This window comes from Urocitellus parryii, chromosome X, assembly GCF_045843805.1.
Source record: "Urocitellus parryii isolate mUroPar1 chromosome X, mUroPar1.hap1, whole genome shotgun sequence".
Classification (NCBI taxonomy): Eukaryota; Metazoa; Chordata; class Mammalia; order Rodentia; family Sciuridae; genus Urocitellus; species Urocitellus parryii.
Window position 1 is genome coordinate 87,659,143 of NC_135547.1, and position 26,757 is coordinate 87,685,899.

Genomic DNA, 26,757 nt, shown 5'->3' on the forward strand with positions numbered 1-26,757 from the left:
ATGGCTTGGATGAAGACCCTGGGCCTGGCGAACCCCAGAGAGATGTTGGAACCTGGTTATAAGGAGAGATTCTTTAGGCTGCATTTGTGAAGTGAGGACCCTGGGACTGGTGGGTGGAATGAAGAGATCTCCTGCAGGATGTGATGGGGCTGGCCCCGGCCAGGCGCCGGTGCCTTGGGGCTGGTCCAGCTGCGGGTGCGGGTGGCGGCTGCAGGTGGGGCGCGCGGGGGCGGGCCGGGCGAGCAGGGTGGGGGCAGGGGCGGGGGGCGGGCCGGCGGCCGGGGCGGTCCCGCGCGGCCGCGCTGCGCAGTGACTCCGCAGCGGGCGGAGCGCCGTGGGCCGCGTCCTCCCGAGCCGTGGCGGTGGCGGCGGCGGCGGCGGCAGCGGCAGCCTCAGCTCCTGCTCCCCGTGCCGCCGGCCCCAGCGCTGTCTCCCGGGCCCCCCCGGGCCCCCGGGCCCTCAAGCCCGGTGCGCGCCCTCGCGTCCCGCCGGCCCCCTCCCCCGGCTGGGCCCGGGGGAGGGTGGCGCCGTGAGCGAGCGGGGACTGGGCTCTCCTGCCCCTTCCCCTGCCCCTGGGCCGCCAGGATGGAGGCGGGGTCGGGGCCCCCCGGCGGCCCGGGATCCGAGAGCCCCAATCGGGCGGTGGAGTACCTGCTGGAGCTGAACAACATCATAGAAAGCCAGCAGCAGCTGCTGGAGACCCAGCGGCGGCGCATCGAAGAGCTGGAGGGCCAGCTGGACCAGCTCACCCAGGAGAACCGCGACCTGAGGGAGGAGAGCCAGCTGCACCGCGGGGAGCTGCACCGGGACCCCCACAGCGCGCGGGACAGCCCCGGCCGAGAGAGCCAGTACCAGAACCTGCGCGAGACCCAGTTCCACCACCGCGAGCTGCGGGAGAGTCAGTTCCACCAGGCGGCTCGGGACGTGGGCTACCCGAACCGGGACGGCGCCTACCAGAACAGGGAGGCTGTGTATCGGGACAAGGAGCGGGACGCCTCCTATCCGCTCCAGGACACTACCGGTTACACAGCCCGTGAGCGCGACGTGGCCCAGTGCCACCTGCACCACGAGAACCCAGCCCTGGGTCGCGAGCGTGGCGGGCGGGAGGCCGGGCCAGCGCACCCCGGCCGCGAAAAGGAAGCCGGCTATTCCGCCACGGTGGGCGTGGGGCCGCGGCCACCGCGGGAGCGGGGCCAGCTGAGCCGTGGCGCATCAAGGAGCTCCAGCCCTGGCGCTGGCGGAGGCCACAGCACCAGTACCAGCACCAGCCCGGCTACAACCCTCCAGAGAAAGTAAGGAATGTGTTTGTACCCCCACTTCCCGCTCTTCCCCTGTTAGCTCCCTCTCCAACTTGTCCGGCTGATAAAGTAAGAAGCTCGTGTCTGATTCCATGTCCTCTTCTCCTGTCCCAACCGGGTGAAGCCAGGTTCTCCTCGTCCTGCCAACACCCTTTCCCTGGCCAGGGCACATTGGGTTGGCCAGATGAGTGCAGGCATCTCTCTTCTCCCAGTACCGCTGCCAGTGAGGGACTAGAGCAGTCATCACCGCCCCCCCTCCACTTCTTCAACCCGTAGCTGCATCCTTGCCAGAGGATGGGTTTTCATTCATTTATTTATTTATTTTGGCTGTGCTGCTTGGGGTTTTTATTGTCAGTGATGGTGTCAACTCAGAGCCCCAAGGGAGAGGAACCCCCTTCTTTTCTTTTTCTTTTTTCTTTTTTTTTTTTTTTCCTTTTTTCGCCTGATCTTGTCTCCCCTGTTGGTCTCTGGCCTCCGCTCCATCCTTTCCCAGAGAGGCAGGTGGGGACCAGAATGGCTGCTGGAAGCTGAGACATCCCTCTGAGGGGAACTGCAGCACATCCTGGCCAGGGGGGGAGCAAAGATGGGGGAGCAAAGATGGAGGCCAGGCCCTTGGCTAGTTCCTCAAAGTCCACCCCCTCTCCACCCTTCAAGAAAAACAACACCCATTTAAAGAGCCCTACCAGGAAGGGAAGCCTACAGATTTCCCCTCTGTTGGATCCGCTCCAGTTCCTGTGCTGGGGTCTGTGTGTCTATTTGGGACACCTTGGCAATATCTTCTGGGTTGGTGGGACATGGGCTGGGTCCACTTTTTCCATGTAGATCTCATCGTTTGCTGGTTGGGATAAACATATCAGGCTGAGAGTCAAGGGCATGCAGGCTCAGGGGGATGCCCTAAAGGCTCCCTTATTGCTTTTCTGCTGTATTGGAAAGAATACTGAATTGGGAGTTAGGAGACCTGGGTTACCCTTCCAGCTCTGCTATAGCTCTCTATAGATTGGCTTTGTGACCTTGACTGAGTCCCTTCTTCTCTCAGTTCATCAATTCCCCTATGTCTTTTTTAAAGGTGAGGTCTGCTGTGGATGCTTTTTAAGGACCCCTCCAGCTTAGATTCCATGGTTCTCTGACTAATCCAGCCACACTACAGAGCAAGCCTGAAGTCCTCTAGCGAATGGACAGGCTTCCCCCTCCTCTCACTGCTCAGCTGGTCCTACCATGTGCCACAACCAGTGGAGTGTCTCTTGGAGGCTGGGCTGGGGGTGGGGAAGCCTTCTGCCTCAGGAAATCTGCTGGGAGACAGCTCTCTGCAACTCCCCCGTGGTGAGGCAGCAGGCTGGGGTGCTGGGTTGAGATGGCTGGGCCCCAGGAGCAGCAGCTGCAGTGTGAGGGCTCTGCTGGGCTCCACTGCAGCGCACCCTCAGTTGAGTCTTGGTGTAGACTGCTCCAGGGTAGTCTGGGGGCCAGGGGAATAGGCTTGCCTGCCCAGGCAGAGCTACTGGGAGCCCAGTTGCAGAGGACTGACCATGTACACCATGGGGCACCACACTGGAAGAGAGATGCAGGGAGATCAGGGCCTGTTTAGGAGAGGGCTATGGTTGGGTGGGGGCATTGTGGTCCTGGAATCTGACTGCAGAAGACTTTTCTAGAGGGGGCAGGCTTGTGACAGAGGGAGCAGCTTCATTATGTATGGTTCCAGGGAGCAGAAGCAGGAACAGTGGGGACATTTGAGATAAAATCAGGAAGAACTTTACAACCTGGCCACTGGTGATGCAGTAGATTGCCTCAAGGCGTGGGGGTGGCAGCTGGCTGTACATGTCCAGCAGAGGCCTGGTGGGGATCCAGGAGAGCTGGAGAAAGTATAAGACCCGAATGGGGTATAAAGCCCAGTGAAATGATCTGGGTCTTCCTCAATTCCAGTATTCCATTGCCCTCACATTCTCTATCCTGCAGACACAGGTCTGAATCTCTTGGTTGGCTGGAAGCCCATTTGCTCTTGTGGCATCCTTGAGGGCTTGCCTCTTGTTCCATCTTTTTGTGCACCTTCCAGGTCTCTCATTGCATATCCTTGTTTCACATTTCCTACTGGATTAATAAAGGGATTTAGATCGTACTTTGAATTTCTCTCCTAACTACATATTAACTATTCACGCATCCTTGATTACCTCTTTTAGTCTTCACAACAAGTTTTGTGCAGTGATTATTAGCAATTCCATTTTAGAGATGGCAAAACTGAGGCTGCAACGTGAAGGAACCTTGTTCAAGGTTATGCTACTAGTTGCTAATGGAGCTGGGACTAGAACCCAAGTGTGTCTGTCTCCAAGGCACGTTATTTGTTCATGAGTGTTCTCCAACCCCTAGGAGTGTCTTGGCCTTGGGTCCTGGACAGGTAGATACTGAACTGGGAGAGGCCAGAAGAGCCTTAGGTATCTGCAAGGTTTGAGTTGGAGGAGATGAGTCTGGGATGAGTGGGGGAGTTGACAGGGAGGAAGGAATATTGTTTCCCTCTTCTACTCTCCTCCCAGCAAGGCATTAGGAGTACCTGGCAGTGCAGTAGCCATTGGTGCCACTGCTGCTTCTGTTAAGTGACTCCCCTGCTAGGCCTTTCTGGGTTTGTAAGGAGTGGGTGAGAAGGCTGCTGCTGGAAGCGCGGGCAGGCAGGGTGGGAGTTCAGCAGCAGAGGCTGCAGCATTGGGGGAGGACAGGCAGAGCTGGGCGCTCCTGGTCCCTGGGCTCCCTCTGCTGGATGAAGAGGGGAGAACGGGGCCTTGGGCCGAGCTGCAGCTTGTTGGGGGCCACTCTGCCTAGGGATTTTCTTTAGCCCTCCCAATGACCCTGGGCATTTGTCACCGCAATCCACATGTTATAGCAGAAGAAACTGAGGGCTTCGAGAAGCAAAGCCCACTGAGGTCATGCTACTAATAAGACAGACTCCCGATCCTGTGGACTTTCCTTTCCCTGCATTGGACATCAGCTGTCATTCCCGTCACCATCCATATCAGCCATCCAGGACTCCCACATCCTCCCGCACTGTCACTTCTGGACAGGTTCCAGGATGCCAGTATCCCTTCTGCTGTGCTCTGGGTGTGGCCTTCCTAGTGCAGTATAGAGCTAGATGAGTCCCTGCATCCTTCTGGTCTCTGGTCCTCTGTTTGTGAGGGTTTATTGATTTGTCTAGTAGTTGTTGGTCTTAACTAATGCTCAGATCTTTTTACCTGGAATTGTCACCCCCACTCCACCATCCTGCCACTATCAGAGAAGAGCTCAGCTTTCCTTGTTGATCTGGCCTGGCCCCCTGCAGTTATGGCACCTGGAATGATTTACAGGAATGCTCAGGGCCCCTTCTGAGGGGACCACTGTGGAGTACCCCATGCTGAAGAGAGCTGTGTTTCCCAGGCTTTTTGCATGGGCCCAGCTCTGGCTCTGCTGTAGGTGGTGGTAGGCTGTAGCTGGTATGGTGGTAACTCTCCATCCTCTGTCCCCACCCACCTCACAAGCTGGCTCACATTTGGGGACAGCAGCCGGAGGGACCAACCTGGTGTTCTTGACAGCCAGGGCAATGCGTGGTCTACTGTTTGGCTGCCAGGCTGTCCTCCGCAGGCAGTGGGGTGCTGGTGTGCTCCCTGCAGGGACTGAGGCTACTGAGAGGAAGCAAGGGAGAGACTCAGCCCAAGGAGAGGCTCTGGAGAAGCCTGTCTCCTTTGGGGTCTTGGGTTCTTTTCTCAGGGGGGTTTCTCCCACCCCCTAACAGGGAAAACCATTTATATCCCCCCCCACACACTGTGTTATGAGCATCATGCTCATGTGGGAGGAAATGATAATGTTGAGTTTAATGAGAATTAGAGGAGTCTTGCTTTTCTGTCTAGATCTGGGGCAAGAATGGAGTTGTCATCCACAAATATTTCTTGGCTGTATGCACAGAACAGGAGGGGCCACCAGGCTGAGCAAAACCCACCATGCTTATGGCGCTTGAAGAGCCCCTCTCTCGTTGGCCAGGGAAACAAGTCTGCAGGCCCAGTTCATGCCATAGAGATGGGGCTCAGGACCAAATGAGTAGCAAAGGAGGTGAGGAATGGAATTTCTCGAAGATGGAGGAATCAGGGAAGGCCAAGCCAAGGACCTAGGCAGTGGGGAAAGGGGCTCTGAAGAAGGGTGGATGGTACCTGGTATCTGACGGGGGGGGGGGATTGTGAAGAAGACACCAGACTCAGGCTTGCCACCTGCTTTCTACCTTTTCTTCCTCTCTTATCCTGCCTACCATGGCCTCTGGGTTTGCTGGGAGCATAGTAAATGCCAGGAGCATGGTGAAGAGGCCACACAGGTACTGAATGAGTCTCAGCCTTCTGTATGACAGGTACTATACTATGTGGTTTTATATAATAATAGCTAACATTTTCTACTGTACTTACTGTGTGCCAGGTCCTGTTTGTTTTAAACACTTTTCATGTAGTAATTTATTTTGTCTTCATGTCAAGCCTTTCATGTAGAAATTGTTATTAACTCCATTTTACAGATGAGAAAACTGAGGCTCAGAAAGGTTGGCTGGCATACCCAAGATCAGTTAATAAATAAGTGACAGAACTGTGAAGGAGCTAAATGGGAGCCTGAAGGAGCCCAGGTGGTGGGGATCCAGGGTTCATGGAGTTCTTACCCATAAGGCAGTACTACTTCTTGTCTTATTTTCACATAGAATCCCTGCCAGGTGGATGCTATCAGCCTCATTTTTCAGATGAGGAAATGAGGATCAGATGGGGGCAGTGACCTGCTGGAGGTTGCACAGCTGGATAGGGCCTGGAACTGTCTGGTTCCCATTTCTGTAGAACACTTTTCCCCTCCTGCAGGTTGGGTTTAAGGACATCAGAGCCACTCCAAATGAGGCTCTGGTTTTCCCCTACAGAGTTCCCAGGACTACTGCTTGAAGCAAGGCAAGTTCCCACTCATAAGCACCTCCTCATCTTTGCCATAGTGTGTGTGTGTGTGTGTGTCTCTCTCTCTCTCTCTCTCTCTCTCTCGTTGTCAATGGGTCTTTATTTTATTTATTTATATGTGGTGCTGAGAATTGAACCCAGTGCCTCACACATGCTAGGCAAGTGCTCTACCACTGAGCCCTGCCATAATCTCTTAATAGATCTTGCTCTGGCTTCAATATTTCCACTCTCTGGCCTGCAAATTCCTTTACCCGTAGTCCATGGTCTTCTTAGGGAAATGACCCCAACTTCCATTTCTCATCTTTTTTGTAGTCTCTTTCTGACAGAATATGCTCCAGCCACCCTGGCTGGTGTGCCCTGTCTTTAGCCCACCCAGGCCTTTTGATAGCCTGAACTGAACTTAGCTGTCACCTCTCCCATGTTTATTTGATAGTCCTTAAGGATGTTCAGTTTATCCCCAACAGTTTTAAGGAACAGTCTGCCCCTTTTTATACCTTAATGGTTGTTTGCATCTTGTGTCTCCTCCAGTAGACTGAGAGAGCCCCAAAGGATTCATATTTAACTGACATATATTGAGTGTATATTGTGTGTCATATGTATGTTGTATGTATAGGTACTGGGGGCATGAGTGAAGGAATGAAAAAGCTTGGAAATACACAGCACAGAACATAGTAGCTGTTCAATCAAAGCTGACTAGACAAATGAATGATTCATTAAGTCCTGGTGAACTAATGCCAAGGGTACCTCATTTTTTTCTCTCTTCTGGAACTCCCTTTGAGAGAAATGACAACTTCAGAATTATACTGGCTTTTTGGTGTTTTTTCCTCATGCACTCTGAAGTCATCTGGCCTTTGTTCTCTCTGCTTCTCATACCCACCAGTCTCCCAATTCATAGAGTGACAGAGAAGCAGAGTTGGATGAGCCTTTAGAGACATACAGGCCAATATGCTCATTGTTATCTCTCTCTACCATGCTATGGCTGTGTCTTGCCATGGTCTTGACTTTTGATGTAAAATCTTCTTTTCTGAATAGAGGATAGAGGCTCACCTAGGACCTGTGTGCAGTCACCCAGCCCAATGAGAAGTTGCTAATTTATACATCATATTTATTTTTCTTGCAGTGCTAGGGATTGAACCCAGGGCCTTACGCAAGCTACGCAAGTGCTCTATCATTGAATTACCAGTGTGCCCCCCACCCCCATATCTGTTGAATCTTTTTAAAAATTTTATTTATTTTTTGGTACTGGGTATATTAAACCCAGGGGTGCTTAACCACTGAGCCACATCCCCAGCCCTTTTTACTTTTTTATTTAGAAACAGGATCTTGCTTAGTTGCTCAGGGCCTCACTAAGTGGCCGAAGCTGGCTTTGAACTTGAGATCCTCCTGCTTCAGCCTCCTGAGTTGCTGAGATTACAGGCATGTGCTACCGTGCCTGGCTCCATTGAATCTTTACCAAGCTCAGGTCCTGGGCTAGCCACAGTGTCTTGGGGTGGGAATAAGACCTGAACCCTCTGGCTCATTTCCTGCTGTACTCCCTGGAAGGATAATAAACATTGGTCATGGGGAAGAGTGATGAATAAATGACTTATTTCCTCCCTTGGGGGAACTCTTTAGGGCAAGATGATTTGCTAGCAACCCTAACTTCCCCGTGGTATTTAGTCTGTCTCCAAGCATCTAAGTTGAAAGCATTTACATGGGGCAATTCATTCCCAAGTGCTTAATACTTAAGCTCCCTGGAATCTTAGTGTTCAGATAAAGTGTGGTGCCCTGGAGGGAGGACTTCTTGTGACTCTAGGCATCACATCACTTTCGGAACCTCACTTTTTTCCAGTAGGAAACAAAGATTCTAGTGTATTTTTTTGATATGTAATATTCATGTTGCCCCTACCCCCACCATAAAAATGTATCAGAAACTTTCCTGGCTGCTTCTCATACTTGTCAGGGTTCTGATCAGTCTGGAAAGCTGAAGGCTGAGGATGGAAAAATATTAGATGGAGCTGCCCTGCCCCCTAGAGGCGGAGCATAGCAAATAAAACAACAACAAGAAGACCTCCTCATCACATCCTTTTCAAAACAAAGATGACAAGCCAGAGCTACACAGCCCATCACAATTGTTTGTGTAACATCTGAGCTATAAATTTATCGCTCCTATCACATAAGAGGTACCATTTTACTAATACCACGTGCATTTCCTTGGAGCTATATGTTTTTTTTAAAAAAATTGAACAGTTTATTATTAATTGACAGTAATTATATTGGAGCTGTGGGTTTTTTTTTTCTTTTTTGGTACTGGGGATTGAACCCAGGGGTGCTCTATCACTGAGCTACATCCACAGCCCTTTTATTTTATTTTATTTTGAGATAAATTGTCTAGCCTATCCTCAAACTTGTGATCTTTCTGCCTCAGCCTCCCAAGTCACTGGGATTACAGGTGTGCACCACCACGCCCAGTGGAGCTATGGGATTTTTACACCTTTTGAAAGGGGTAATCTGACTACTTGTGTAGGCCTAATGATTTCTTAATGGATCCTAGGATACAGTGTACCATACTTATCTGGATCAAAGCAATGTTTTTCTCACTTTAGAATTATTGTCATTATATCTGTATGAAAAGTACTAACTTTTACTTACCCCCAATTTCCTTATAAAACAGGGAGGCATCTCACACAACTGCATGTCTGATATGCTAGCCACTTTACAAACAATCCATCTCATCATGGTTATTTTTCCCCCTAGTACTGGGGATTGAACCCAGGGGTCCTTTATCACTGAACTACATCGCCAGCCCTTTTATTTTAATTCTTATTTTGAGACAGCATATATACTAAGTTATAGAGGCTGACATCAAACTTGTGATCCTCCTGCCTTAGCCTCCCAATTCCCTAAGATTACAGGTGTATGCTACTGTGCCTGGTTTCATCATTATTGTCAGAATTAAATAAGATGACATAGTTGAAGTGCTCAGCACATAGTATGTGTTTCCTCAGCATTAAGCATTATTATTAATGGTAACTTCACAAAGCTCTGTGTAAAGGGAGGGCAGAAAGGACAAGCCAAGTGGGAGCTCACCACATTTCTGAGAAAGAGGTCAGTGCAGTGAATATCATGCTGTGTCTTGTACCCTCACAGGCAGAGAGTTCTGTGATTTGAATTATACAGTTCCTGGCCTCAGAGCACTCATTGTTGGGTGGAGAAGATGGTTGTGGAAACACAATTGCAATGTGGAGTGCAGTGTGCTATGCTTGGGGAACTCAGGGGGCCAAAGTTGCCCATAGGAGGGACATCTACCCAGATTGTGAGGGGAAGGCTTCTTGGAGCTAAGGATCAGAGGATAACTACGAATTGGCTAGGTGAAGAGATACAGTGTGCTGGGGTCAAAAGGGAGGGTGAGTGCTGGGCACTGTAGGTGGTATATGCCTGTAATAAAAGTGGCTTGGGAGGCTGAGGCAGGAGGATTGCAAGTTTAAGGCCAGTCTGGGCAACATAATGAGACCCTGTCTCAAAATGAAATAAAAAGGGCTTGGATGTAGCTCAGTGGTAGAGTACCCCTGGGTTCAATCCCCAGTGCCTGAAAAAAAAAAAAAGGAAAGAAAAAGGGGAGAGAGGTAAGGTAAATTTATAGGGTATGTGTTGGGGGAAGAAGCACTTTTGTCTGTTTAGTACAAATTTGAGAACCACCTGGGAGGCAGGTGGGGTTGGAGAGGAGCCTGGAGAGCTGGCCAGCCTGGATCACGAGGATCCTTGAAGAACAGCATCAGGAGGTTTATGCTGTTGGAAACCGGAAGCCAGCATGGGGTTTTAAGCTGGAAGGAGGTATATCCATTGTACATGACAGGGAGGGGGCACATGGATAGTCATGTTTTGAAGAGATTGCCCCTGGAGGGCAGATTGGAAGAAAAATTGGAGGACATGCAGTGAGGAGGCTGGTGCAACAGTCTAGGTGAGACATGAGAGACAATAAGATGCTTCGCAGTGGCAGTACAGATCACCATGGGGGAAGACGGATGATGGCAACATACTGACAAGTGCTGTGATGGAGGGAAGCACAGGCCACTGCAGGTGCTCAGAGGAGCATCAGGGTTATAATGATACCAGCATCGAAGTCAAGAAACTTCAAGGTGGAAGGGTCCTGAAAAATCCTACAGCTCAAGGCATTCGTTTTTACAGGTGAGAAGACTGAGGCCCGGGGAGAGAAAGCAATTGTGTAAGGCTGTACAAGGTGTGAGAGCTCTGAATGGAAGAATTGCTCTAGTACTAATGCCAGTATTCAAAGCATCTTTCCTTAAATGTGCTATTTCCTGCCTTGAAATCTTATGAAGGTGTCGGGGATCATTATTTTTGTGTTGTACACGTGACAAAACCAGAACTCCAACAAGGTTGGGTGACTTGTTGGAGAGGAGGTGATGAAGGGAAGGCATTGCATAAAGGGGCTCTAGCTTAGATGGTACACAGACCCTTTTCTCTGTTCTGTATCTTTAGAAATCACAGCTGCTGGATTCAGAGCTAGGGCATGAACCCAGGGTTCTCTTGCCCCACCCAGCCCAGGCCTGGCCTTCTTTCTGCTGATTTCTCCCTTAGGTAGCTCATTTAGATGTAACTGAGGCAACTCAGGGGCAGTTTCTAGACCCAGACCCAAGCTTGTCCCCCTCTTTCTGTTTTCATAAAGGAAGAGAGACTGCATGGATTATTAGTATGTCCCCATAGCCTTGGGCAGGGAATCTCTGGCCTAGCTGTCTTTGTTTTGGGGCCCTGTGGTATGATGCACAAATAATGAGCTTTTTACACAGACTTGAATTTAATCTAGATTCTACCCCAATCTGCTGCATACCCTCAGCAAAATCATTTTACCTTTTCTGAGTTTTTGTTTTCTCATCTATAAAATGGGATAACAATGCCCATCTCTTAAGATGAACCAAAACAATTTGAATGGCATTCCCTGTTATTTACATGTGTTTAATAAATATCTGTTTTCCTTCTCTTACATGAAATCTCTCATGGACAATGACTTGAAGAATCCAGTGTGAGGCAAAGTTTCCTTCCTCTGAAACCTGGTTTATTTCCTTTTTCCTAATATGAGGCTGTCACATTTCATTGTATCTTGCTTTTTGCCTCTACCACCAGTTAATTTGAAGTACAGCTCTAGCATCTTTGTTGATCTCTGTTTCTGAGATCTTATTTTGTAGTTCAATTTCTACATTCTGTCCTTACGTGTGTTCTTGGAGTGAGCAACTTCAAATCCTTTGTGACTCAAGCAGGTATAAATAACTAATAGGTGTAAATAGTTGAATGAATGGAAGGCTGAAGAGGTTGGATTGGGGATGGTGAGATTTAAAGAGGACCAGAGGGTGGTGCAGGCTGTGTCAGCTGAGGAGGTACCTCCATGGATGGTTGTAGGAGCTAAAGAAGTCGTTATCAGTGGGTCATCCCTTACCTACCTCTCTTGCTTCTGCTTTAAAAAGAAGCAAAGCTTGGAGAACAGGACCTCTGGTTATCCAGAATCATCCCCTTTATATTTCTTATGTATAGTGTAGGATACTTTTTTTTTAAAGTACCACATAGGTACTTTTTTAAAAATTATTTTTTAGTTGTAATTGGACACAATACCTTTATTTTATTTATTTTTATGTGGTGCTGAGGATTGAATCCAGGGCCTCACATGTGCTAGGTGAGCACTCTACCACTGAGCCACAACCACAGCCCCCCCGAAAGGACTTGTTTCTAGAAATTAAATAAAATCACTGCACTAGTCTCAGCTACTTGGAAGGTTGAAGCAGGATGATCACTTGAGCCCACACATTCAAGAGCAGCATAGATAACATAATAAGACCTCATTTCTGTCTGTGTGTCTGTCTGTCTGTCTCTCTCTCTCTCTGTCTCTCTCTCTCTCTCTCTGTATCACACACATACACACAGACACACACACACACACACACACACACAAGGTGGCACATGCCTATAATCGTAGTGTTTTGAGAGGCTAAGGTAGGAGAATCACAAATTTGAGGCCAGTTTAGTGAGGCCCTAAGTAACTTAACTCAGTGAGACCCTGTCTCAAAAAACAAAAAGGGCTGAGGATGTGGCTCAGTGGTTAAGCAACCCTGGGTTCAATCCCTGGTACTAAAAAAAAAAAAGCAACACATATGCATAATTTTTTAAAATGCATTTTTATTTTTAATTGACACATGGTAATTGTATGTATATATGGGCACAGTATACATGTATACAATATTTAATGATCAGATGAGGTTAATTAGTACATCTATCACTTCAAACATTTATGATTTGTTTGTGTGGGGAACATTCAAACTCTTTTCTACTAATCTGAAATGTTCCATTAATTGTTGTCAACCATAGTTATCCTTCTGCCTATAGAACATTAGAACTTAGGCCTCATATCCACCTGCATCTTTATACCCATTAATCATTCTCTCTCTATTCCCCTCTCCTCTAGTGCCCTCCCCAGTGTCTGCAACCATTATTCTGTCCTTTACTTCTGTGAGATCAATTTTTTTAATTTTGTTTTTTCTTTCTTTTATCATTATTGTTGGGGGTGTACTGGGTGTTGAACCCAGGGATGCTGTACCACTGAACCACATCCCCAATCCTTTTTATTTTTTTTTATTTGAAACAATGTCTTACTAAGTTGCTAAAAGTCTTGCTGAGTTGCTAAGGCTGACTTTGAATGTGGAATCCTCCTGCCTCACTCAGCCTTCTGAGTCACCGGGAGGCAACTCAGGTGGTGTGGTGCCTAGTAAGATCAACTTTTTAGCTTCCACATGTAAGTGAGAGCATCATACATACACAATTTTTAAAAGGCAAATAGTAAGGACTTGTACAGTTAAAAATAAAACCTTCTTGGGGATGGGAATGTGGCAGGAGGATCACTTGTCTGGGTTTGATTCCCATCACTACAAAACAAAACAAAACAAAACAAAACAAAACAAAACAAAACACCTAAAGTCTACCCGCCTCTCACTTCCTAGCCCCAAGATGTAACTACTTTTATCATTTTGTTTTTCTGGTGATAACTTCATATCTCTAAATAACGTGCTTCAACAGTTATTTCTTCATTTATCAGCTTTGAACATTATCTCTTGACCTCTTGCTTCTGTGACAAATGATAATTTAGCTTATTTGCAACACTTGCTCTTTCTCTCCCCCATCTCAAGTTTCTATTGTTATGTTACTATTTGGTATCCTCTCTTGGTTACCTTTGTAACTTTATTAGATAGTATTTTAAACTGTGATTTCCTATTCCTACAATTTTCTGGGTTTACGTAATATTTCTTGATCAGTTGCTTTGCGAGACATAGATATTATTGTCCCATCCTTTCCTTCACCGTTCCTCCCTTTATTTTATTTATTTATTTTTTGTACTGGGGATTGAACTCAGGGCCTAGCATATGCTAAGCAAGTGCTCTACCACTGAGCTACATCCCTAGCCCTTTGTTTTATTTTAAGACAGGGCCTCACTAAATCGAGTACATTATCATTCTTTGCTATAAAGATAATCAGTCTTCATTGCTTTATCTAGAGAGACTAATTATAAGGATTGACCACCAATACAATATGTTTATGTAGTTATGACTATGTCACTATTATTCAGTGTAGGGCCAAATAGTGTACTATAATTGTACCTCATTTCCCATAGTTCTGCTGTCATAATATCTGTACTACTAGGAACATCAAGATGAAGTGACGTTTCCTTTCTTACATTCTAACAATTGATGAAAATTGCATCACCTTTTACTTTATTTGAACCAGGACTTTCTTTCCTTTTCTTTCTGCCTTTTTATTTATTTAATTTACTTACTATCTTCCTGTTTGTGGAGTTTATTGAAATCATGGGATAATCATAGCACATCTTTTGGGAATATCATTTTACTTAGAGATTTTTAGGAGAGGAATTTGTAACATTTCATTCTAAAATATAATATGCATGCAGAAAAGTGCTCATATCATAAATGGTATGACTGTTTTACAAAGGACGTGGTCAGTTTTTATAGACCAAACACTGATTTATCCGGCACTCAGATGAGGTCTTTTTTTCCACATACTTGGTACTCAGGGAGCCCTTTCAATTTGAAGGCCTTGTCTCTTCTTACATTATATCTTTGATAATTATTCCCCTTCATTTTTTCTGTTTTCTGTTTCTGGAATGTCTGTTATTTGATGTTGAACATCCTGGATTGGTTCTCTAGGCTGTTTATCTTTTCTCTCCTATTTTCTATTTTATAGCTTATAAATGAGTTAGTAGAAAGTCTCATTGACCCATCTATACCCAGGCTCACTTCTCTACTTGCTGGTTTTATTTTGGTGGGCCAACAGGGAGTTGGTTGTCATCATGGGTGCTCCCCAAATACCAGAATGATAAGCACTCTATTTGGAGGCCACCTTTAATTCATCCCATAATTTAATTTCTTCAGCAAGGAGACCTCTGATATTTTGCCTAGGGGCAAATATTGAGTGGCCTAGGTCTTGGGTCTGGTGATTGGGGTAGCAGGGAAGGGAGGATTTATATACCCACCTTCAGTTTATCCCCTGTCTTGAGCCTCATGATCATTTCTACCCTCCCTACTACCTACCATTGCCAAGTCTGGAGTTTCTCTTGGCCTCTGCTGGCCTGACTGGCTCCCTCTTCAACTGTAACCCCCTACATGGTGTCCTTGGCTCTCCTTCAACTGCAGGTAATCTTTTGTTTATTTTTTTGCTCCCAGAAATTTGTTGAAATCTCTCATCTTACTGATACCACTCTCTGCGATTCTCTTCCCTGATATGAGTTCATACCTTGTTTTATTGCTTCACTTTCATTTTGGTGAGGCACTGGGAGAGAAAGGAGATAAACATTTTTTGCTATTGAGGTATAAACTTAGGCTAAAGCTACTTTTAAAAACATTTGTTTTGCTCTCTCTCAGATTGAAGCTGAAAACTACTAGTAAACCCCCCTACCCCATAGCCGAACTTGGAATGGCCTCATTTGGGCCTTGTACTGCTACTGGCCCCAACCCCTGTCATGAGCTTCCTTTAGCAGCCCTGGAGCATCCCTTTCCTCAGCCTCTGCTTCCTAGACTATGCAGTCAAGGGAGCCTCAGCTGAGGATTTCACATCTGGGCTCTGCCCCCAGTCCTCCTACTGCCTTGGGCCAGCCCCTCTGACCTCTCTGGGTGCCCTGTCTGTGACTCAAGAGGCTCTTGGTCTTCTATGAGCTGGGCTTTTCCAGGATTGGCTGGGTGCTTGGAAAGCAGCCCAGCCTCTTTGCTCAGGCAGTGGGAGCAGGTGGGCCAGAGATGGGCCCCCGAGCACACAAGAGGGGATTTGGAGGCTGAACTGAGACTTCTGCAACAGCCGGCTGCTCTAGCTGCTCCCCCTTCCACCCACTCTCTTTCCCATCATGGCTGAACCTCCAGCCCTCTGCTGGAGGCAGAGGGAGGAAAGAAGGGAGGGCTGGAGAGCCAGTTCCATTTTCCTTTGCTTTTTTTTCCCTCTCTCTCTCTCCCCCATCCCGCCCTCCCTCTCTCTCTCTTTCTTCCTCTCTCTCCCTCCCTCATCACGGTGTTGATCTGATCTGGGCTGTAATACCTGTGCCTACTCCTACCTTCCGTCTTGGGCTCTCCCCCTTTCCATCCTTGAGTGATCGTCTTTTCTAGAAGCACTCCCTGAATGTGAATGTTCTTGGTGTGGAGGGCCCTAGGCCGTGCTATGTGGAGGAGAGACAGGAGACTGGTGAGGAAGAAAGGCCAAGCTTACAGGCTGGTATGGGAGATGAAGCCTGTTTGGCTCTGGTATGACAGAAGGAAGCAGCAGCTGTAGCAGTTAAAAGCACCGGTTTTGGAGTCAGAAAAACCCAGATTTGAATCTCAACTCCACTGCTTATTAACTGTGTGACTCTGGGTAAATCACAGTATTTCTCTGAACCTGTTTCCATATCCATACAAGGAGACAAAGAATGACTACCTTCCACACAGTCCTGGACCATTGTAGATGCAAAATAAGTAGTAACTTTATTATTACATGGATTTTTTTTTTTTTTTTTTGGTACTGGGGATTAAACCCAGGGGTGCTTAACCACTGAGCCACATCCCCAACCCTTATGTTTTTTTTTTTTATCTTTTGAGACGGGGACTTGCTAAATTACTTAGGGCCTCACCGAGTTGCTGAGGCTGGCCTTGAACTCATGATCCTCCTGCTTCATTATCTTGAGTAGCTGGAATTATAGACGTATACCACTGTACCTCACTCTGTACCTGTTTTTTCTTTTTCTATTTTTGTGTTGCTGGAAACTGAACCCAGTACCTGGTGCATGCTAGGCAAGCTCTACCACTGAGTTATATCCCCAACTCCCCCCCTTTTTTTTGTGGTGCTGGGGATTGGACCCAGGGCCTTGTGCATGTGAGTTCAACCCTTTTTATTTTATTTTGAGACAGCATCCTGGTAAGTTGCTGAGGTTGGCATTGAACTTTTGATCCTCCTACCTCAGCCTCCCAAATAGGTGGAATTATAGCATCATTGCATCCAGTAGGAATCTGCTTCTTATTGCCATTTCTAGTTCCAATTCTTGGCTCAAACGGGCCCCTGAGAAAGGAGTCTTCCTCTCCACCTGAATCAATTTTCTAAAGGCTTTTCTTTTACTTTTCACATCGTCTTTTCACATCGTCCTTGAACTCAGGACACATATTTACCTCTCCTTAGTGCTTTTTTACTTCCTTGCTGTCACAAGTAGGCCTTCATACCACTTGTGGTCTAGGGGAGCTCTTTCATGTTCCTTTGGTTAAGGCTGTAGCCCCACTCATCTTTCTAGCTATTCTGTTTCCTTCCTAACCCTGCACTCAATTTGTATTGAAATATCTAGAGTTCTCTAAGCATTTAGACTTCTTTATGTTTCTCTGCCTTTATTCTGGCTATTCCCATGGCTAAATGCCTTTTCCCCCTTTTCTACACTGCAGACAGCCACTCAACTTTTGAAGAGCACCTTCTGTGTTCCTCACATTGTTCCAGGCACTTGGAAATAGTGAACAAATCAGATAAAAACCTCTATCCTGTGAAATTGAAATTCTAGTGTGTGTTTGTTGGGTTAGGGTTGGAAAACAAACAAGCAGTTATGTATGTCAAATGGTGGTGTCATGGACAAAAGCAAAACTAGGCAGGGGGATGGGGTGTACAGAAGGCCTGGTCAACTCAACCATAGCTAATATTTGCACAACCATTTGTGGTAGGGGGGATACTGGGGATTGAATCCAGGAGTGCCCTACCACTTAGCTACATCTGCAGTCCTTTTTATTTTTTATTTTGAGACAAGATCTTGCTAAGTTGCCCAGGCTGGCCTAGAACTTGCAATTCTTCTGCCTTGGCCTCCTGAGAGGCTGGGATTATAGGTGTGTGCCATCATGCCTGACTGCATGATCATTATTAAGCAACCTTTTCCTCATTTAAGCATTTCCAATGTTATCACATATTTTTATAATCATATGGTATTCAATGACCCTAGGTTAGTAATATTTTTAGCTCCATTATATTGATAAGATACTGAGACTTAGAGATGCAAATCTCATAGCCAGGAGGGGTAGATTGGTGTTTAAACCCTGAACTGAAGCCTCTGCTCCCAACCATTGTCATTCACCAAGCCTCACTACAACTCTCTAAAGTCAGAATTATATAAGATTCCTTTTATAGTTGGGAAAACTGAGTTCAGAGAGGGGAATGGATTTACCCATGGTTGCACAGCCAGTGAATGAATTTGAACCCAAATCTATCCAACACTCAAGGCTATGCCCTTTTGCAAACCTTGAGGTTTGCAGGGCTCTCTGGGTTTATCCACCTTTATATTTGCAGGCTCTATCTAGGCAAGCTACCATTTAAAGCCCTTGGTTCTCCCCCTTCTCTTTGCACTAGTGGTTCATATGTAACCTTCAGATACTCACAGCCTTCTGTCTCCCCTTCTCCTTTGGCCACCCCTTGGGCCTAGCAGAGGGACCTGGATAATAAGACCACATAATTTCTGAAAGTAAGTTCAAGAAATCTGGGCAGGGAATTCTGGGGTCCTGGGTACCTTGGAGTGTGATCTAGAAGGGATAGGCCAAAGATCCCAATGGACATGGCTCCTTGACCCCACAGATACTTTGATTTATGGGGAGGGGCCCCTAAAGAGTGGGGCCCAGTGTAGGGGCCTCTGTTTCTCACTATAGCCTATGATATTGAGGCTTGTAATAGACTGGGCTCCAAGATCCTCCTCCTCTGGTTTCCTGGGCTAGCTCCTGCCTTGCAGTGAAGGGAGTATCTGTGGGGGTGTGCTATGGGACTAGGCCTTCAAGATCTTTGGCTACTCAGGAATGCTTCCTTCACAGTAAGCCCTGGATATGCACATAGATTTTTAGGGCATTCTTTTTAAAAAATATTTTTTAGTTGTCAATGGACCTTTATTTTATTTATTTATATGTGGTGCTGGGGATCAAACCCAGTGCCTCACACATTGCTAGGCAAGTGCTCTACCACTGAGTCAACAACCCCAGCCCCTTAGGGTATTCTTTGTAGTATTTTGTTCAGAGTATTCTCAGGATACTTATCTTCATTTCTTAGTACCTTTGAACAAATTGTATATTTAATGTGTTCTTCCATTAGAAAATTTAGAAAACCTTGGAAAAGTAGAGGAGAAAAGCATTATGCATAATTACAACATAGAGAGGCAGCCACTCTGAACATTTGGTGTATTTCCCTCATTCTTTGCATTTTTTCATGTATTTGAAATGATTTTGCACATATGATATTTTTCTTGTTTTTCTCATTTGCACATTTTCCTATGTAATTGCATATTCTTCCTCACCGTCATTTTTAGTATTGCGGATATGCTATGATGTACTTAAGTATCCTCTGCATGTAGGGCATAAAAGTGGGACCCATTTTTTCATTGATTTAAGTTATGCTGCAGTGGGCTTCCTTATACATACAGCTTTAAGGGAACTTACAGCTTTTAAAGAACTGACCTTATATAGGAACAATTGTATCCAGCTTATTTCCCTTTGTAGATGGACCCTGTTAGGGTCTGATCCATTCTTATAGTATTTCATTCATTCATTCATTGAATCTAACATGTTCACCTTGTATATCTGTAAACCCAACCCTGAGAGCTGGAGTTATGAGCAGGAATGAGATACAGCCCTGGACTGCCAAGAATTCCCAGTCTGCTGGGAGAGTTGGGCATGAAAATGGACAATTTTGGAACAATTTGATCCTGGTTGAGATGAGGCAAGAATAGTCTACTGTGGGAGAAAAGAGGAGGGGCTCTTAACCCATCCTGAGGACATGAACATAAGCTTCCTGGAGGAGGTGGTGCCTTTGTGAGTCATAGAGGATGAATAGGAGTTGGCTGGAATAAGAAAAGAAGCTTCCAATTAAACACAAGTTGAGCTAGGTATGGTGGCACACACCTGTAATCCCAGCTACTCAGGAGGCTGAGACAGGAAGATCACAAGTTTGAGGCATGCCTGGGCAACTTAGCAAGATCCTGTCTCAAAATAAAAAAAAAAAAAAATCAAAAGGACTGAGGATGTGGCTCAGTGGTAAAGTGTCCCCTGGATTCAATCCCCAGTACCACGAAAACAAAACAAAATAACCTTATTTGTTTTGATTGCTTTTCCAAGTCCCACCAAAATATGAGTAAAGGAGTAAAACAGAAACATGTAAGGTTTTGGATGCTGACCAGAAGTAAACTATTTCACAAGGAGGACCTAGCAATGCTCAGAACGCAGAGGTACTATACACTTCAGAAGGCAGAGTGAGGTACGGACCCAAGAATAGAGGAATGTAGGCAGTCTGTTCCTCCTGGCTCTTCCCCAATCCCATCCAGTCAGGGACTCCCTCCACCTGCAGCCCCATTCCTGCAGATGGAGGTTGATTCTCTGGTGAAATTGAAGTTAAGAAGCTTTGGGCTTGAGGACAACAGGCACAGTGAAAGATGGAGTAAAACAGGACTGCAAGCAAAGGGGTTTGCAACCTGAAATGATAAGGCCCCAACTTCTTTCCATTCCCCCATTTTCAGGACACCAAAGTCAGGAGCACACAAGAGATCAAAGGATTATTCTCTAGGGAAACTGAAAGACCCCAGAAAAAAGGCCTCTAAGAGATTTGGGAGTCTCCCAACAACAACAACAAAAACAGGCCTTCAGCTCAGTAACCCCCTGGTGAAGCTCACTTTTTAGCAAGTTCCACCTGCACCCAAAGCTGCTACACAGCTTGTAGTGCTCTGGGAACTGATAGCCAAGGATCATCAACCAGAGATCTTTAAGTTATGTATATTTTATGTAAACTAAACCTTAATACGATTGATGTGGGGTTTTTTTAAATTTTATTTTTTTGCAGTACTGGGGATTGAACCTACGGGTGCTTACCACTGAACCATATCCAAAGCCCCCCCCACACTCTTTTTTTTAAGTTTATTTATTTATTTATTTTAAATCTAGCAGTCCTTTCTTTTTGATAGAGAGAATTTTTTAAATATTTATTTTCTAGTTATTGGTGGACACAACATCTTTGTCTGTATGTGGTGCTGAGGATCGAACCCGGGCTGCACGCATGCCAGGCGAGCGCGTTACGGCTTGAGCCACATCCCCAGCCCCCCCCCCTTTTTTTTTTTTTAATTTTGAGACAGAGTCTCACTAAATTGCTTAGGGCCTCTCTAATTTGCTGAGGTTGGCCTTGGACTTGCAATCCTTCTGCCTCAGTCTCCTAAGTCACTGAGATTACAGGCATGTTCTACCACTCCTGGCTACAAGTGATATTTAGAAAACACTTCAAATTCTAGGCAGCCAGAGATTATCAGATAGTCCAAAGCCATTTAGGAAGACCATCAACCTGAAGAACAGATGGAATTACCAAACAAACGGAAGTAAGGAACTGGAAGGGATTGAGGTAATAAAGGAAGGAGAAGAAACCTGGGAAATTAAAAACAGAGCCAAAATAAAAAATAAATCAGTAGAATCAGAAAGTAAAAGGTAAGGAGATATCCTAGGAAGCAGAATAACAAGATAAAGAGAAAGACGACACAAGAGAAAACAGTTGAGAAAATTTGAGGATCAATTGAGGAACTCTACCACCTAGCGATAGTAGTTCCAGAAATAGAAAATGGAGGAACAGCAGGAAGAAAATTTTCAAACACATAATACAAGAATTTTGCTTAGAACTGAAGGAATGAAAACTCCTGCCAAGTACCCAGCAAGATAGATAATACAAAGGCCCATGCCAAGATATGCCACTGTGACATTCTGATACATGGATTTTTTTTTTTTTTTTGTACTGGGGATTGGTCCCAGAGGTGCTTTACCACAGAGCTACATCCCCAACGATTTTTTTATTTTGAGACAGGGTCTTGCAAAGTTTCTTAAGGCCTCGCTAAGTTGCTGAGGCTGACCTCAAACATGCGCTCCTCTGTCTTAGCCTCCTGAGTCACTGGGAATACAGGTGTGGGCCACCATGCCCAGCAGAATACCAGGGATGAAAGAGAAGATCCTAAAATCTTCTAGAGAAAAATAACTGCATCACATAAAAAGGATCAAGAAAAAATAATGTTGGATTTCTCAACAGCAGTGCTGGAAGCTAGGAGATGATGGAGCAGTATTTTGCAATATTATGAGGGAAAAGAATTTCCAACTAGAAGTCTATACTCAGTTGAATTATGAATCAGGAGTGAGGGAATGATAGAGACATTTTCACACATGGAAGGTCTAAATATTTTATGTCCTATGCCTCCTTTCTTAAGAAACTTTGGAGAAAGTCCTCCAGCAAGATGTGGACATAAACTCAGGGAAAAAAAGTCACGGAAACTAGAAAACAAGAAGTACAACATAGAAGAGAGGTGAAAGGAATTCCCATATGATGGAGGAGAATGTCTTAGGGTAAGACCTGGTTAGACCTGAAGAGCAGCCATTTTTTTTTTAGTTGTAATTTGGCACAATTCCTTTATATATTTATTTTTATGTGGTGCTGAGGATTGAACCCAGTGCCTCATACATGTTATGCAAGCACTCTACCACTGAGCCGCAACCCCAGCCCCGAGCAGCCAGTTTTGAGCACAGCAGAAGGATTGATATTTCTAAGGGGAAAAATATGAACTAATGGATTACTTGATGTATCACAACATATTTTTTAAAATTTATTTTTTAGTTGTAGTTGGACACAATACCTTTATTTTGTTTATTTGTTTTTATGTGGTGCTGAGGATCGAACCCAGGGCCTTGCCCATGTGAGACAAGTGCTCTACCACTGAGCCATAAACCCAGCCCCATGTCACAACATATTGAAAAGAGAATTGCCTTTCTGACAGAATCTGGGGAGCAGTTGATCATTTGATAAAGAGAACTAAGCAAACAACAACAACAAAAAAATAGTGATCATTAACAGGGAGAATAAAAAATTACAGTCCCCAATACCACAAAAAGTAAAGATTGTATGGGAAAGGAAATACAATTATATATGATATGATTTATCCATTACAAGTTGACCATTCCTAATCCAAAAATCTGAAATCCAAAATGCCCCCAAATTCCCATCTTTGAGCAGTGACATGATGCCATAAGTGGGAAATTTCACTCCATGAAACTTTGTTTCATGCAGAAATTAGTTAAAATTTGTGTGAATTATCTTGCGTCTGTTCATAAGGCGTTTATAAAACATAAATGAATTTCATGTTTAGACTTTGGTCCTATCCCCAAGATACCTCATTAACTATATGCAGTTATTCCCAAATCAGGAAAAATCAGAAATCTGAAACACTTCTGGTCTTAAGCTTTTTGGATAAGGTATACTCAACCTGTGTTAGTATCTATGCAGACATTATAATGTAAACCACCAACATTGATTTAATTCAGACTTTGTGATGTAAGTCTAATGGTGGAATGAGGGGAGGGCACATGTGTACCTGCATGACAACTGGAATGAATGAAAATGGTCACCATTCTGTAATGCATATAAAACAGCATTTAAAGACTCATGGTGGTGGTAGTATGCATGAGAAGGTTCTAATGTTGTACTGCACAGTAGGAATTCAGGACATAATTTAGAAAACTGAAAAAAATATTAGGAAATAAATTGGCATGTGTGTTCTTTAGAAATGAGGGGGTAAATACTGAAAAAGCAGTGAAAAGATATGGAAAGGGATCCATCGCCTTTGAGAGTGGCCACTGGGAGTGAGGAGGGATATAGCAGGGAATCGTGTTTTTCCTTATAATCCTGCAGTGCTATGTGACTTGAAATTCTATAGACATGTATTACTTTGGTAAAAAAAAAATAAAATTAAACAAGCATGTATGAATGTGTAACAGTTAATTCCACTATTATGTTTCAAAAAACATTAAAATTAAAAAATAAAATTAGAAAAGGACACACAAGGTCTGGGGGATAGTTCAGTGCCTAGTATGTGCAAGGCTCTGGGTTTGACTCCCAGTATTATAAAATAAATAAAAATAAAAAAGAAAGAAACAAAGAAAAAAGGACACACAAGCCAGTCATGGTGGCATGTGTGCTTGGAGTTCCAGCTATTAGGAAGGCTGAGGCAGGAGGATCACTTGAATCCAGGAGTTAAAGGCTGGCCTGGGAAACATAGTGAGACCCCATCTGAAAAACAAAACAAAACAAAAGACATATAAGATAAGGCCAAAAATGAATTAGTGATATGAACACATATTTTAGGAATATGAAAAGTTATTTAGAAAAAAATTACTTAAAAAGTTAAGATCCTTTTCAATATGATTTTTAAAACCATGTTCATGTATTACTTCAATACAATTAAAAATCATTTAAAAACAAATAAAAATTTAAAAAATTAAATAAAGAGGGTCAAGTGTGTTCCAGATAGCAAATACTAGGTGTGCTCAAAAGACAGGGGGAGGGTAGAGTGAGAGATTTAAGAGTTTTATTGAGGCAGAGCTTGATCTCTGTGTGTTTGAAGAAGTTATTGAATGTTCAAAGCAGGAGAAGCACATCAACTGATTTGTGCTTTAGAATGTTCCTTTCTCTCAGTCCTGATGAAAAAGGAGTTGTTCATGGAAGACACATGCAGTCAGCTTGGGAGGGAAGATGCCTGGCTACTGAGGGCTGGTTGTCAGCTTTTGGAGAGAACTGCATGATCCCTGGGCCAGGGTACCTCTTTCTCAGGACACTCTTGGGAAGATCTTTGTTCACAGTTGCCCTTCAAGTGTGTGTGTGTGTGTGTGTGTGTGTGTCTCATGCTCTCTCTCGCGCGCGCTCTCTCTCTCTCTGTCTCTCTCTCTTTCAGTACTGGGATTGAACTCAGGGCTTCATGCATACCAGGCAAGTGGTCTATCTCTGAGTCACATCCCCAGGCTGTTTTCATTGATGTCCAACCTCTTTTCTGTTGGACACACAATCTGTGTGTGTGTGTGTGTGTGTGTGTGTGTGTGCGCGTGCATGCACGCACATGTGTGTTAGCAATCAAACACAGGGCCTTGCACTCATGAGGCAAGTGCTTTCCCACTGAATCACACCCTCATCCCTGGACACATGATCTTTTAGACACATTACTCAAATCCTGGCTTGAAGACATCTATCTCATTTGGGTGCCTCTGCATATCTTGTTTCTGATGCTTTTGTTTTGTTTAATTAGTTTAGCTTTCAGAAGACAACTTTGTATCTAATTCCAGGTTCTTGGGGAGAGGTACCATGTTGTTCACCCAGTTGTTGTTTATACTTGATTTGGAGAATCAAAACTGGAGCAGGGAATCTAGTCTGCAGGCAAGGACAGAAACTCCAGTGTGGCATCCTGAGAGCCTCTAGTCTTTTCAGCTGTTCTGCATTGTCATCTCTGTAAGTTCCCTAAAAATTCAGGAACTGTTGAGATTCTGCCATTTATTCTTCCATCTTCAGATTGCCTCTCAGACCTGGAAGCCATAACATCAAAATTCTTGGGCAGAATACATGCCCAAGTTTTTGGCTCAGAAAATACAGTTACTATACCCAATGGCCTCAATAAATTACTGTTTATTGAGCATCACTACTGAGCATGGGAATGATAAATCCAAATCATGAGAATCTTGGGGTCTTAAGTGGCCTTTTATTAGAAGGCTTTGGGGATCAGCAGGAGAAATTGATTTCTTCTACTTACATGGATAACAAAAGGGGATTTGGTCCCTAGGTCTTTGCATTTCTATATGTGGACAGCTGAATCTAGTTGATAAAAGAGATAAACCTGGGGTTCTGAAAAAATAAATTTTAAAGTCTGAAGGTTACTTGTAACTTAACTAACATGGCCCTGTCATTTTGTAGATGAGGAACCAAGGTTCAGAGAGAATTGATTTGCCCAAGTCTACGCTGTCAGTGAGGGAGTGAGCCATAAATCAAACCCAACTTCTTTCTACCAGTCTATTCTGCCTTCCAGAATAGTGGCCCAGCTTCATTAAGTAGAAGGTAGATTGACCATTTGGCAGGGCATTGGCCCATGAAGAGGGGTAGGATAGCACTGCATTGATGATTGTTGTCTATTTGTAACATACTAAATGCATAAAGAATGATAGACCCCTCAGGTGAGCTGTATCCCTACATTGAGAGTCATATGGTGCTGTCGTCTTCTCAAACTAATAAGAATCAAACTGCAATAAGAATTGGCTAATTCACACTGCATTGTGGCCTGGAGCTCTTTCTCTTCTTCACTATCATCTTGAGAACTATAACTGTAACTCCCAATACTTTGGGAGCAGAGGTATATATCTGAGAATCTCTCAGAAGAATGAATGATGGAGAGGAAGGGTCAGTCAATACCTCTGGCTTGATACTGGGGAATGAAGTAGTATTGAGCTACTGGTACAGTGAAATGTGGTAAGAGCCTGAGCTTTGGGGTTCACTACAAGCTCCTCTAGTTGTGTGACCTTGGGCAAGTCACTTCAGCATCTCTGAGTCTCAGTTTCATCATCTTAAAATTGGAAGATTAATCCCGACTTTGTATATCAAAGGAAATAATTTATGAAAAGAGCCTAACACTGTACCTGGTAGATTGTAAGTGCTCAATGATTGTTTGTGATGATGAAGAAGGTGATTATATACATTGCTTAATCCCTAAAATGAATGTGGGCAAGTGGCCAGTCCATGAGCTTCTTGATGAGTTGTCTTTCCAGGTTAGGGTCTAGTAGATTAAATAAATGTGTGCTGGGTTTGGGGGTAAGTGGGTAGTGAAGAGATCAGCCTATCTAGAGCAGAGGGTTAGTGTTAGGGACAGAAGTTGAAAGGCTCATCCTCTATTCTGTGGGCAATTGGGAAGTCATTGAAGGGCTCCTCAGACTTGGTACCTGAAAATAATTGGGCCAGGCCTCAGAAGCAATCTTGCTACTACAGAGTGAGATAGAAAGTTTTAATAAAAAGGTATTCCATGGCTCTGCTCCTATGTTCCTTTGGGGGCTTAAATGATTAAAAGTTGGTGTCACTGTTATCAGATGAGCATGCACTTGTGCCAGATGCTGTTAAGCCTCAAAGCCACTCCATAAAGGGAGGGATTCTCACCACTGCCCCCACACCCACCCCTTTTACAAGTGAAAAAA

General features: G+C 44.9%; 1 protein-coding gene across 1 annotated transcript in view; it reads left to right on the top strand.

Moving 5' to 3' along the window:
- Positions 1–560: 560 nt before the first annotated feature.
- The window catches only part of Iqsec2 (IQ motif and Sec7 domain ArfGEF 2), an 82,929-nt gene continuing 56,732 nt past the window's right edge, over positions 561–26,757 (top strand). Inside the window, exon 1 of the mRNA XM_026407427.2 lies at positions 561–1,292. Within this exon, the coding sequence (XP_026263212.2) occupies positions 586–1,292 (707 nt within the window). The 5' untranslated portion in view covers positions 561–585. The remainder of the gene's footprint in view (positions 1,293–26,757) is intronic.